A 15,251-nucleotide genomic window follows, 5' to 3' on the forward strand; every position below is an offset into this window, starting at 1 on the left:
ATTCTGCTACAAAGCTCACGAGAAATCTTATGTCGTGCTTTTTTGATGATGATGAGCTTAGTACAAGTTCAATAACTGGTCGTGGCAAAATAAAGAAAACACTGTCTCCAGATATTATTAGTGCTATCAAAGGTATGTTAGGTTTCATATGCCTTTTACTTATAATTTTTGTTTCGCATTTCTTGCATAGTACATCATGGAGGAAGTGGGCTATATTTTTAAATACAAATTGATACTTCTATAAATCAATAACAAAACAATTCTTTATTTATTTGTATCATGTTTAAGCACAATAATTTAGCTTATGCTGTATTCATTTTTTAATTCTTCCTTACTGGAAGTGTGAAAATTTGCTGATTTTGAAACTGCTCCGATAAAGTGGATCCCTGGGGTCTTCTGTTAATGGGCTAGAATCCTGTAGCACAAAAGGTGCTGAACGAGAAATTAAAGACGCCGGTCTGTAACCTTAATTGTCCTATCAAAGTTTTGTCAAATTACAGTGAGTGATAGGATGACCTGTAGGTCTGAGGTACATTATGATTTCTCCATTGTAGAAACGTTTCAGAACTCCAATGACCGACTTGTCCAATGGCTATAACAATACTGCAATGACTTGAGAAACTCGTACATGTGTGCATTTGTGTATCCAACAGTTATATCTGCTTTAAGTTTACACATTTTAAGTTATGCCAGTCATTAATTCAGTAAAAGAACCTTTAAAGGAGCACTGCTGGAAAGGTTGAGCAAATTGGACTCTGCTTCACTTTAGCTACCATGCCGGGGTCCACTTTATCCGCCACCAGTAATTAAATATTTTTACATGATGGTTTTGATGTTCTTGTAAGGTCTAGTCAAGACAATGTCACCTATTTGTTCTTAATATAACATGAATCTAAATGAAACTAAATACATAAGGAAAGACTTTTTAACCGTTCGAAAGTTTTGAAGTCTGCTACAGACATAAATTTGCGTATTCTTATTTGCATTCAATGACATCTTCAGTGAAAGCTTTGACATAAGAGTAAGCAATTTGCGTTCTCTGATAATGTTGCCAACTCACTTCAAGAAAATCGACAAAATAAAAAAAGGAGGGTCTGCTTTAGATGACGGGTTCGCCAATACCCGAATTCCCTCTAATTTGACCTCGAATATAATTTTTTTTTTTGTTTTGAACAATGTCAGTACTGCAATTCAATCTGTGTTGGTGCGAGAGGATTTATGACACTTCTTTTTCACGTGTAAAACTCTATTTACTGTTTCTTTATTGGTGTTAGTAATTGCTCGAATTTTCATGTAGCGGTTTCGAACAATTGTACCGATTTTCTACACACATTCTCTGTCACAGTGGGTTTTTGGATTGTCCCTCCTTCCTTTAACATTCTTGAACCACTCGAATACGCGTGATAGATAGATACTGATCTCCATTAACGTATGTGAACAAATTGTAAGTTTCTGTGGCGAATTTTCCAAGTTTTGTACTTGTTTAACTTTTACACTTAGCATGATTCCGACTGATCCACCTGAACCCTTCTCTTGGTCACCGACATGACCTGAAATGAGAAGAAATCAGTCCAGGATTGAATGGTACGTTATGGCCAATTAATTTGCCACTTCTTTACCCAATCCTATCGCTACTTGACTCATAGCTGTAAAGAACCCTCGCTTGGTCTAGTGGCTAGCACGCTTGACTTCTGTTCGCGTGGTCCCGGGTTCGATTCCCGGTGGAAGTACAGTTGAACGATCGAAGTAGTTTCGATTCCACTATAATCAGCAGGTCATTCTCCTTTAGTCTAGCAGACATAACCGTGGGACGTTAAACTAAGTCAAACCAATCTTATAGCCGTAAAAACTATAAATACACTTCTAAAATACTCTTTAAACAGAATGTAACTATTTCTTTCTTAACAATAACTATATCTGTAGTTGTTAGTTTCTCTACTGTCCACCCAGTCACCTCCTACAATCAGTGTTCATTGTTCAATATATGACTTTTTTTTAACTTGGAGTTTGTTTCTTTCGTTATATTTTCAGCTTAGTATATGTGTAAAAGATCCTTGTTGATAAGACCTTTCTTTGATCACAGATTATGTTCTCCTCAAATTTCCTAATACCAAGACGTCTGCAGTTCACGCAGCTATGACGGACAAATGTGTACAGGCGGCTCGGAAGAATAGGCACGGAGACAAGCAGAAGGATCAAGATGATCAGTAGAGTTTGTGTTAATTTTGCTTCATACCAACAGTATAATAGTAATTTGTAGATACAGTGTATATATATTCTTTTGAGTTATTTGTAGTTACTTTTTGCATGTTCATTATACGTGTTTAAAATATAGTTACGTTAACTTATAAACTACAATGAAACGAAACTACAAACAATATGTTGCATGCAACAGTCCCACTCCCTCGGTGCTTCAGGTACCAAGAAAAACACGATATAGGTGGAATAAGCGTTTACATGTTAAGAGAGTAAACACTGAAATTCCTGGCACTCAACGAGAAGGTACATTATGTAATAGCCTTAGTACATCGTCTTGTTCTTCACGAGAAAAGGACGAAAACAACCATTATTCTTCGATACAATCCGATAAACCACAAATTGACCCTTTTCCCAATTACGCGGGCTTAAAAATCGGGGAAAATAAGTTGACAGCAGCCATCTTGAATTCAGGTCAAGTTTTGTAAATGGGAATAGGGCAAAATGATACATGATTTTGGGCAAGAATTTAAGTAGTAAAACAATGGTAGCAATAGTTTTAAGATACGTACATTTGGTAAAAAGTTACAGGCATATTTGTTGTGTATATTTCCATGCACACAACTCCCGAATGAAGCAGCTGCCCAAAAGTAAGTTGTCGCTATTGAAATATAACTAAAATTTGTAACTAAATGTTACTAAAATTTGAGACAGATCAGAGGAAAATTGCACATACAGCATTTAATATAAGAATTTTGTTATCAACGATTTTGGCTAAATTTTCGTATTATCTAGTCTATCTCCGCTCCTATTCAACAGATTTGAACCATATTTTCAGAGTACGCTTTCGAAAGTATTGAGTTGTGACCACCGTAATTTCAAACAAATCATCAGAATTACATGGTGTTTAAACTATTTTGTATTTTTCCAATGGAATTTTCGTTTTTCCGGCTTGTATCTCCACCCCTATTCAACCAATTTGGACCAAATTTGCCGACTAATCTCCTACAAGTGTGTACCTTTGCTTAACAACATTTGGGACAAATTGGGAAAATATAAAGGGTGTTTCCTATATTTTTGTATTTTACAAATTGTTGGACAGCTGCTTCATTCGGGAGTTGTGTACATGGAAACATACACAATAAATATGACTGTAACTTTTTACCAAATGCATGTATCTTAAAACTATTGCTACCATTGTTTTTCTGCTTAAATTCTTACCCAAAATCATGTATCATTTGGCTCTATTCCTATTTACAAAACTTGACCTAAATTCAAGATGGCTGCTGTCAAGGTTCACCTTACCGTACGACTTCCCCTTAGGTATAGTATGTACCCACATTGTTGTTATTGATTTTTTATTATTAACAGGCAGTTTACAAGGGGTGGTACTGAACGTATTGTGCTATTGTCGACATGGATACGCGACATTTCAATCTGCCATTTAGGTTAACTCCACTTCAAAAACGCAGTTGTTTTATTGTGTGTTTTTTCTGTGGGACTTCCTTCCTCAGTGAAATTTTACGGTAGGTTTCAATATGAGCTCATTGATACTTCCCTTGTTTAGACGCACGGTTAACATTGTAAACTTGCTTTTGGTTTAGTATTCACTGCTAAGATTTTCATAATTTATATAAAACGATGGAACAAAGAAAATATTGTGTTTTCTTTGCAAGAATTTAAAAAAATGTATTTTCAGTCTTTATATAATATACATTTGTATGAAAGCATTTCATTATTTCTTTAATAAACAAAACGAATCTTAAACGTGTGTGTTTCTTTGTTGTAAATACATTTGAATTTCACGCTGGCGACATACAGCAAACCTATTTGGAAGAAAAACGATAAATTGTGTACATCAGTATATCGTAAATTGCTTTGTTACTCAAAATATAAAACTACCATTCAGACAGTAAGACATGAAATAAAATTTATCCAGGTCTCTTTTCGGGTCAAAACGTGGTGACTGATTGGCATAAACATTGTTTCCAAACAGGAAAAGGTAATAAAGTATAAGTAAAAATAAAGGGGAACAACCGTACTTCAATGAAACAACTATGAAAGGCAACATGATTATTATTTCTTTAATGAACAAAACGAATCTTAAACATATTTGTTTCTTTGTTGCAAAAAATTCGCTGGCGATACACAGCAAACCTGTTTGGAAGAAAAATGAGTATATCGTAAATTGCTTTGTTACTCAAAATATAAAACTACCATTCAGACAGTAAGACATGAAATAAAATTTATCCAGGTCTCTTTTCGGGTCCAAACGTGGTGACTGATTTACACAAACCTTGCTTCCAAACAGGAAAAGATAATAAAGTATAAGCAAAAATAAAGGGGAACAACCGTACTTATATGAAACAACTATGAAAGGCAACAGGATTGCGTCTAAATATCTTTCGTTAATCATAGTTTTTCTGGCATTTCCTGTTAAACTTGCTTCTTGGAAATGGCATTTTAGTCGAAAATTCGCGTTACTCAGTTCTTCCATCGTTGTTTCGTATAGCATAGTAGCATGTACGAAAAATGTTTTGTAAATGTATTGCGCTCTCAGGAAACCTAAATATTCCTTGTAAGCAACGAAAGTGTTGTAAGTGCTAACCTAAATGTTCATGTAGGTGACACAAATGTTACCGGCCCATGTCAAATGCTGTACAGGTATGTAAAATCTCTTGCCAGCAAGGAAACAGGTAAAAAACATGCATTGTTTTATGTGCGAAACATGCGATGTATATGCATTGTCCTAGTACCATTCAGGCATGTCGTAAGCAACATATACGCTGTAAGTGCACGTAACAAGCATTGTGTATATAGATTATATGCACATGGCATATAACTAAAGTAGATAAAATAACTGTATTCAAGCATATAAAAGTAGAAAAAATCAGAATTAATTAGCACTGTTGCATAGGATGTACATCCTGGGTAACATATACTTGAAGAAAAATAATAGACGAAGAATAAGTATTTAAGAAATGACCTTACGAAAAGTAACAATACTGACTTTCACTCATTTATAGGCGTGCAAGGAGGAAAGGAAAATGTTCAACAGATTTTGTACATTACAGACTAGCAAGTACATGAAGTACAAGTAAGAACTAATTTACATGCGTGTTCCAAAACTTTGTATATATTTTCTTTTCTCCTTGCACACTTGTAAACTAGGTTTCGACCTCAAAAGCTAGTTCCATTACTCTTCGTAATGTCATTTGTTGCATAATTATTCCTTATTCAGTATTATATGTTACCCTGCATGTACACATGTCCAAAATGATTGTCGCATATCTATAACTGTCTTCTTGGAAGAATATAATTTGATAATGATTTTGCAGGGTACTTTTAATACTGATACTATGTGTATAATCGGGAAATGTATATTTGTGGTAAATTACATGGGAAAAGAATTATACATACGAAAATTAGAATGAGTAAAACAAAATATTGCTAAATGGACAAAGAAGTTTCATTTTCGTTTTATTGTTCTTATTTACTGCTCTTTTGACATTAAATTTGCCACATACGTGTCTCTGCTGATTATACACATACTAACATTATAAGAAATACCGCGCGAATTCGTTATAAAATTATATTTCTACAAAAACATATTTATAGACATGCGACAATAATTTTGGACATGGGTGTACATCACATGCAGTACTTGTGCAAATTAATTCTCAGAAATCTATTTTTCTACTTTTACATGCATGGCTATCATTTTATCTGCTTTAGTTAACACAACGTGCATGTAATCTATATACACAATGCTTGTTAAGTGCACTTCCGGTGCATGTGTTGATAGCATGCCTGTATAATGCCGAGACAATGCATGTACATAACATGTTTCGTACATGTAACAACGCATGTACTTCACCTGTTTCCTTGCTGGCAACAGGTTTTATATACTTGTACAATACATGGGGCATGCACCTGTAACATGTATGTTACATACCTTAACATTCTATTTCCATGCAATGAAGCATCTAAGCAACAGGCCTGTTTCGCGCATGTATAATACATGTACAGCACATGTTTCTTACATGTTTTACATCTGCTACATGCAAGCAGCAGAGGCTTTCCAAACCTGTAACATGTATGTGGCATGTACCTGTCACATGTACAATTTTTATAAATTCTCCACCTGTAACATGCATTTCACATGTATGATTTTTCCATGTTCTCCACCTGTAACATGCATTTCACATGTATGATTTTTCCATGTTCTCCACCTGTTACATGCAAGCAGCAGATGTTTTCCATACCCGCAACATGCATTTCACATGTATGGTTTTTCCATGTTCTCCACCTGTTACATGCAAGCAGCAGATGTTTTCCATACCCGCAACATGCATGTCACATGTATGGTTTTTACATGTATACATACATTACATGCATGTTTCGTAAGTACTTTTCACATGTACCAGGCAAAAGCTATTTATCATACACGCGTATAACTTGTGTTCAGCATGCATGTTACAGACATTATACATGACATGTACATCACATGTTCTATACTGGTACAGCGGCTGTACTTGCACGTCTTCTTCGCTGACAGGCACTTTACATACGTTTTTATGGTAGATCTACTAGGGTATCTACCATACAAACACCTGTGCAGTAATACCTGTTCATGCCCTGTACATGTTTGCTCAACATGCATGTGTAGGGCGTTCAAACTGGGGTCATTTTCAGGCACCTGCACATGTGCCTGTCCCACAGGTGGATAAAGGGCCTGTGTTACATGCGCCTGTACATGTGCCTGTTTTTTTCATATGGGATATGTGTTGCATCTAAAGCCCACATTATTGAAAAGAAACACACGCTAAATAACTAACTTTAATGTTCATTACTCGATCTTACTGTCAATACTATAATAATGCATTTTTACCAGCAAAGAAGCAACTCAACAAACTATTTACTCCACCATTTTTAAAGATATCTTCCAATTTCATTCTTAATTGTATATAGATAAGAAATATAACGTTCAAATCATACAGCACCTTGAACAGTTGCATTACCTTATACACATTTCGACACACGCTGGAATATGACTCTAATGAAAACTGGGAAGCGGATGTTATTTTTTCAAGCGTACATATTTGACTTAATGTCCTCTTTCCTGTATATTCAAGACAATCCACTAAACTTGTTATTGTCTCTGGAAATATGTTCCGATTTTTAAACCACTGATTGAGTTCCTGTGGCAGATTTGAGCGTAATAGGTCACAAATATATAGAGAGGAACATATTTCAGAATTATTATCTAAGGACGAAAATAAAGTTCTCAATGCACTGAAAGCAATATCAGCTAACACTATGTCTTCAGCATAAACATTCATCTCTCCTCTGTCAAATACTCTTTCTTCATCCTGAAACAAACATATAAGAAAAACTGAGATAAAAATTTATTTTGCAAAGACGCAAGACTAGCGAATTGTAAGAGATGGGTCAAACTTATGATTTAATATATATATATATATATATATATATATATATTACTGACTCTTAAATTAGTTTTTGCTTTTCCGCATTTTTTCTCCAATATTTCAGATTATATAAAATCAAGGCAATCGCTGCACGTGGATTAACTTTATAACAAAGAAATTTTTGTTATCAAGAATTAACTACTGTCAAGGAAAACGATTCAGTAAAACTTCAAATATTTTCCTGAAGGCATTCCACTCAAGCAACAAACACATCACTACTGATAAAACGAATTACAGCAGAAGTTGAAATACTATAAGTTGAGAAGAAAACAAAGAGATGCGCTTCTTAGAGGAATAATATTGATTCCACTGAAGTGCCAGATGCTGTGAGGTTTTTTATTATTATTAGTATTTGAGATTTATGATTACCATTGTTTTTAAAGATAATAATGTATTTAGTTGAAATCTAATTACGCCAATAAAACTATTAATGTGTTAATAAGTGAACAGCTTTGATTAACCTAACATTGCATACACATACAGAGGTCGGAAAAGGAACGATCAAGTGACGTGGGAAATAAAATACTTACAAGATAATAGTAAAAACACTATCACACAATAAAGAAAAAATACACTACATTAAGCGGTATATCTAAATCCTTCATCAGATAGGAAGAAAACAATAATAAATAATACTGAGATAGCCATTTTCTTCTTTGGACGTATCTATAGCCATTGAACAGAAAAAGAAACATACTTCACTATTGCAAATGAGCTTGCCAAAAATATGTAGATGCGATTGAGTTTAAGAAGGAACAGATTCCAAGAATATGTCCCTTCTTCAACTCACAGCCTCGCTAGTGCCGGAGGCACCCACCACAGCACTAGTGCTCAGTCATGCGTTATGACTTAGCAGGTGAGCTGTTGTTTAAGGTCATGTTGGTTATGATTAAGGTGGAAAGTGAAGATCATTGCGAAAAGTAGTGTCGTGAAGTTTATTAGTGTTTCTTTGCTTTAACGTAGTAACAGTGTCAGAAACAGACAGTGACAGTGGTGAACCAAGCCGTACAAAGGGTAGACTTAACAAAGAAAAACATGTACGGGAGATGGAAAAGTTAGCAAGGCGTCGAGGTGAAGAGTTTGTAACTTCAGCAGGCGTTCTTGTTCCAGCCAAAACAACCGGCCCAAACTGTAATTGTAGGAAAATATACATGGATAGTCTCTATACTGAAGAAAAGGAGAACATTATTAAAACCCTATATAGTGGCAGACCTAAGAACGAGCATGACACATTAATAATGAACCTAATTGAGAGGCATGAGGTTGCAAGGCACAGGCCATCAAATGAAAACTCAAAGCAATACGAGTCTTCTTTCAAGTACTTTGCCATGAAAGGTACAAGCAGAGTTGAAGCATTACGTATACTTCAATGCTTACATAGGCCTTCATACGGTGTCACACAAAGTTGTCATTAGGTTGACAAAGATGTTGGCTTCTGGAAAATTCCCCATTGACATGAGAGGTAAACACGAACACCGTTCTAATGCTATTCCAGCCTCACTTCTAGTTAAAATACATGAATATATTGATTCATTTCCTAAATATGTTGCACACTATACGTCTACATCAGTCACATATCTCGATGCTCAGCTTAATGTGGCAATAATGCATGAACTTTTCATAGAGAAATTTCCTGACTTGAAGAATGTAATGAAGTATGAGTTTTACTTGGAATATTTCAAGAAAAACTTTGGTTACCGATTTGGCAGACCTCAGGTCGGTATCTGCAGTACCTGTGAAGACCTGAAGATCAAAATTAAATCAAACATGCTTAATGACACTACAAAACGTGTAGATTTTATTATTCTGTATTTTATATTTTGTACATCAGTTTAGATTATTTTCACTTAATCTGAACTTATCTATCCTAACTACAATCTGAATATAATACGAAACTTCATAATACAATCTAACCTAATCTAAGTATTTCTATCTTTATTACAGACATGTTTTATGGTATGTTATGACATTGGACCTTATAACAAAGAAAGAAGAATTTGCAATGGCAAAGTAAAATAAATCGTTTTAATACTATTATCCCAGCACTTTTTCGCAGCTCGGTGTGGTCCAATCACATAAAAAAATTACTAATGATGGTAAAACTAAAAAAGAACATGTTTTTATAATGGTTTTCGATCAAGGCTTTGGTTTTTCAGCTGCTGATTCACTAGATCAAGATGATTGACGATTGTCTACTCTGAAAAATTTAACAATGACCATTGTTTTATCCGAAAACATTGTTATTTCTGTCAATATGTGTAGCTAACAGTATTGAAATAAATTTGTTTACCTTTGTACAAAGACTGAAAAATTTTACTCACTTATTTCTGAAACCTGTTTAAAATAATCAAACTAATTGGAATTAAGTGCAGTGCATTTAAAAACATTGAGTTGAAAAAGGAACATATTCCTAAACATCTTTACACAATTATATGGTATATAAAAACTATTTATGTACAGGTACCATGTGCAATGGGTTTGCTACACTGAACGGTACAAATTGACAATAGTAAATGTTTTGGTAGAACAATTAGTTTTCCCACAAAAGTTTTCCTTAGTTTTCCGAAAGTTTATGTTTTTGGCATGTGTACCTTTTTCAACTCACCGATTCAATTCAATTCCTATTTGGAGTGTCTGGATTCAAATACAGCAACAAGTGGACTCTTCCTAGTTTCTCCGCTTGTAATTTCTTCCTTTATCCTACTTTCTCCCCCGTTCCCTTCTCCCTTTGGTGAAGTGTTGTGTTGTGTGGAAGTGTATTTACTATTTTCTGATAAGTGAATATAAAGGTAAATATTATATATATTATAAAGGTAAACATTCTTTGATGCAAGTTTCAATACGATTCAATCGAAAATAACATGTGTAGATTATCTCTTCGTGACAAAGTAGTTTAGTTTTCTGTGAAACGTTAGTCCTTGAATCAATCACGAATATTTGAGCATTCAGAGACTGATATAGTGTACTTATATTAAACGTTAAAAACATGGCCATTTACTTGGAAGATCTAAAAATATGAAAACTAGAAAAAAAAAAGGGATTATTGAAAGACTATTAAAAAGCTGTCTAAAGATAATTCCACAGCATATGGAATGTTTGGACATTACAGATCAGGAAGCTATTGACGAAGGAAAGTCTAGCTCATGGCAGGCAGGAAGGCACAGATTGGCGGATAGTGAACGGCCTCTGAATATAGAGGTCAGTTGCAAATAGCCACTAAGCAGTCACTAACCAAAACAGCAATGAGGACATAGCACTGCGACTCCAAATAATGAGCTAGTAAAATCACTGTGAGATGGTTAGTATATTTATATAACTATTGTCATTCAAAAGCACAGTCCCTTGCAGCCCAGCAAGATCATCATGGACTATGCGGCGACTACCGACATTTTCACAACCTTATGAAGTGGAAAAGAGAGAAAAAGACAGCCTCAGAAAAATAGTCCATCCCTGGAGAGAGCGAGGCAAATCTGCAGCCGCTCTTGACATAACAAGATATGATGGCAATGTCAATATGGCAAACACTTACTGGGTAACCTAAACAAAATACAGTAACCAACACAAAAAGAAAAAAGTTCTCTTTGTAAAGGTTGTTTCCGAAACAAAATCTGGGAACACCAAAACAAGACTAGCAAGACAATGCAGAAAATAACCGGAATATGAAATCAAAACTGCGCTAATGCGTTGCTACTACGTCGTACCAAAGGAGAAACATACACTAAAGGATATCAGAAATGAACTGTTCATAAATAAATAAATAATTGTACGTCAGCAAAAAGAGTGATCAAATAAAACTTATGAAGAAATATAACCCATACCTAAAATTATTCTACACGGAATAAAAAACGGGTACGCTGATTGTCGATCCATTAAATAAGGCAGGTATTTACCGCATCCATTGCGAATATGATTCCTCATACATTGGCCAAACTAAACGTAATATTAACACGCGTGTGAAGGAACATGTTAGACAATCAAAAAAGTCGCAAGAAAAAGGCATGTCGGGTTTAGCGCTTCATCTAAAACAACATTCACATAATATTAAACAGGTTAAGGTAATAGGTTCAGCAAAATAAAAAAATAAAAAAAAAAAAGGAAATTAAAGAATCGTTCTTTATTCATAAATACAAACCTGCATTGAACCTTGATACTGGCAACATTGATCGAACTTAGGTACCTACCTTTGATGCATACTTTGGATCTGGCAATAGTGGCCTAACATAGACACCACGTTCTTTTTATTCAGTTCATTCTTTTTTTCGCTCTGCTCTGCTCATCTCTGGATCTTTTTTGTACCTTACTTTTATATAGTAGTATGTATTCCTGATTTTACTCCTTTTATCTCCTTTCCGTTTTAATCCTTTTTACCTTGCCACTGAGGAAGGAACCCGCTGAGAGTTCCGAAACATCAAAATCTTTAAATTTTTCAAGGGAGGATTCATTGATATGTAGCCAATCTTTTGTTAACCAAGACGACTCATTCACCGCCTTATGGATCTGTTCAGCAATAAATCCACCGTCCAAAACATTACAAAACACGGAATATACATTTCAAATAAAGTATATACATACAAAATAAAATGTGTAAGACAGAACTTACTAGTGAATATATGGTTGGTGTATGCACCTTTGACAGGAAGACCAGAATTCGATTTCGGGTGAGAGCATATATGTTCGGATCCCATGTAAAGCTTTAAATCCGTTTCCCATATAGCTTCGATGCTAAAAAGAGTTGCTAAACTCCAAATCATCCAATCAACCAAAAGATTTACGATAAGCCACCTATTCTACATGGATAGCCTAAAATCCACTAAAATTGGCATAGACATATAGCAAGACACAGGAATGGAGTCGTAAAGTATAAAACATTACCTATAAAAACACCAAGAAATATTACCCACAGCCTGCATACATTAAGCAGCAATTTAAAGCTCAACTGTACGGACGTAAGTAATACCAATAACTAGGCAGGCACACTACAAAATGAAAACGTAACGCATATGGAAATAAAAACCAAAATAAGAATAAAAAAAACCAATGCAAGACTAGAAACTATACTCAGAATTATTCTTAATGCGAATAACACAGCTAAAATAATTAATATCTATGCTATTGCAGTACCTACATATACATTTCGTGTGACTGATTGGTTAGGCAGAAATTTTGTTGTTCAGATTAACGAGAATAGTTGAAAATGAACAACCACCAGCTAAAGATAGAAATAATAATTGACATAATAACACAATGGAAAATACATAACAGAACAGAGAAATAATTCACAAATAAGTAGCTAAATAATAGTAATTTCCTCATAGATACATAGCAGCAATTCAAACAGAAAAAACAACAGATAAATGCAAAAGATGACAGGAAAAATAAAACAATAGAAGAACATATCCCAGAAGGATGCAAAACCTATCGTTCACTGAATATACAGAACGACACGAAACGTAGCAAAAATTATAGAACTAACGTGAACTGACTTACAAAAAGATATCATACTACAAACTCCCATCTGTCATAGACAACAAAATCTTCAAATCATATTGGGAGAGATGCATCATTACAGATAAAACAATACCACAACAAACAGAAAATTATTCTAATAGACAAGGAGTAATCAACCGACCTCGTAGACATTGTAATATCATCTGATAACGATCTACAAGAAACACGTAAAGAAGAAACCTAAATACACTGCCCTAGCAATGAAAATGCAAATATGTGGAAACAGGGAAGAGTAATAATATCCTCACTTATAATATGAGTTACAAGACTTGTACCATAAACCTTAGCAAACTCAGTCTACAACACAGATCCCAAATTAAAAAAAAAAAAAAAAAAAAAAAAAAAAAAAAAAAAACTATTGCTATCAGAAAGAGTGATAGCAAAAAAACTTCTCAACACAATGGATAAGAAACAGAATTGACACGACAAAAAGGAATATACAAGTCACGATCAAAGAACATAAATGAAATTCCAAATACAGTGCTGGAAATTGGTATAAAGGCAGAAGGATATTTGAAAATAAAAGAACGCAAGAATGCCAAGGATGGATAAAGATGATATATTTACAAAGTAACATTGTAGACTGTACAAAATCAAAAGCATATCGTTTGCTAATACGTCACTGGCACGCATAGTTTACACAAAAAGCGAAATGAGACGATTATCGGGTGGAAATTGGTATAAAGGCACCCACGGTTACTTGTTGTTTGGCGCCCTCTACACGTTCAGCATTACTCCTGATGCACCTTTGAGAATCAGCTGACACAGTGCGATAAGAGAAGTGCGGGTGCGAACGTCTGTGGGCTTGTGTGTGCCATGCCTCGTGGAAAATTGTTGTCGAGTGAGGAACAAGCACGTATCTGTGCGTATAAGGACATGGGCCTGTCAAATCGGCAAATTGCAAAACAGATAAATCGTTCAAGTTGTGTAATTGATAATTACGTTCGATTGGGCGCACAATACGGAAAGAACGGGAAGTATGGTAGAACAAGAAAACTTTCGGAGGCTGCGAAACGATTAATTGTGCGCAAGGCAAGAGCCGGAAATATGTCATCTTCCCAAATTGTTGCTGCTTGCAACTTACCTATCACATCCAGAAGAGTGCGTCAAATTTTGAATCAAGATCCACATCTTATATTCAAGAAACGGAAGTGTAAACCCCCCCTTAGTGCGACGCACAAACAGGCGCGACTCCAGTTTGCGGAAACACATATGTCGTGGACATCCGAATGGAATCACGTTGTGTTTAGTGATGAGAAGAAGTTCAATTTAGATGGTCCTGATGGTTTTCAATACTATTGGCATGACCTTAGGAAAGAGGAGGAAGCGCAAATGAGCAGAAATTTTGGCGGAGAAAGTGTTATGATTTGGGCAGCGTTTTGTGTTAGAGGTACATCCAACATTGCATGGCTCAACACCAAAATGAATTCATCTACGTACATAGAGATGTTAGAAATAGAATTAGTGCGGATGTATGAGGAGTTAGACGATCAGAACCTGATTTTCCAGCAGGACAACGCTGCTATCCACAGGGCAGCAGCAACCCGACTGTGGTTTGAAGGTAAGGGCATCAAGGTTATGGAGTGGCCAACGAGAAGCCCGGATCTTAACCCGATAGAAAACCTCTGGGGAATCCTTGCGCGCAATGTTTATCGCAATGGTCGGCAATTTGGGACGGTTGCTGAGTTGAAAAACGCGATACAAGAAGAGTGGTCAGCTATTCCACTGCAACAACTAACAAATCTCATAAACACAATGCCGAAGCGTATATTCCAACTCATTCAGAAGAAAGGAGGATCAATCAAGTTCTGAACATCTATTTTCAATTCTGTACCGTACACTGTATTTTTATTTTTTGCCAAAGACAATGGGTGCCTTTATACTAATTTCCACCCGAAAATGGTCTAATTTATATTTTTGTATAAATTATGTGTGCCAGTGACGTATTAGCAAACGATATGCCTTTGATTTTGTGCAGTCTACAATGTTACTTTGTAAATATATCATCTTTATTCATCCTTGGCATTCTTGCCTTCTTCTATTTTCAAATATCCCTCT

The 15,251-nt window shown here is 35.2% G+C and overlaps 1 protein-coding gene and 1 long non-coding RNA gene across 6 annotated transcripts in view; one reads left to right on the top strand and one right to left on the bottom strand.

The window, feature by feature from the left end:
* Positions 1-6: 6 nt before the first annotated feature.
* Positions 7-10,097, top strand: LOC145660559 (uncharacterized). Of its 2 annotated transcripts, XR_014126828.1 has the most exons (3): positions 7-132; positions 2,084-2,212; positions 9,630-10,097. It is a non-coding gene; the product is annotated as an uncharacterized LOC145660559 (long non-coding RNA). The 2 variants fall into 2 exon arrangements; XR_014126827.1 differs by lacking the exon at positions 9,630-10,097 and having other exon boundaries at positions 2,084-3,112.
* The window catches only part of THADA (Thyroid adenoma-associated protein homolog), a 130,992-nt gene continuing 119,995 nt past the window's right edge, over positions 4,255-15,251 (bottom strand). For 2 of the 4 annotated variants that reach the window (XM_081725780.1, XM_081725778.1), the window contains one exon: positions 4,255-7,568. In XM_081725780.1, coding sequence (XP_081581906.1) covers positions 7,068-7,568 — 501 coding nt within the window. In that variant the 3' untranslated portion in view covers positions 4,255-7,067. The remainder of the gene's footprint in view (positions 7,569-15,251) is intronic. The other 2 variants (XR_014126826.1, XM_081725779.1) reach the window with 2 other exon arrangements.

Source organism: Thermobia domestica, chromosome 9 (genome assembly GCF_964235325.1).
Source record: "Thermobia domestica chromosome 9, izTheDome1.hap1.1, whole genome shotgun sequence".
Lineage (NCBI taxonomy): Eukaryota > Metazoa > Arthropoda > Insecta > Zygentoma > Lepismatidae > Thermobia > Thermobia domestica.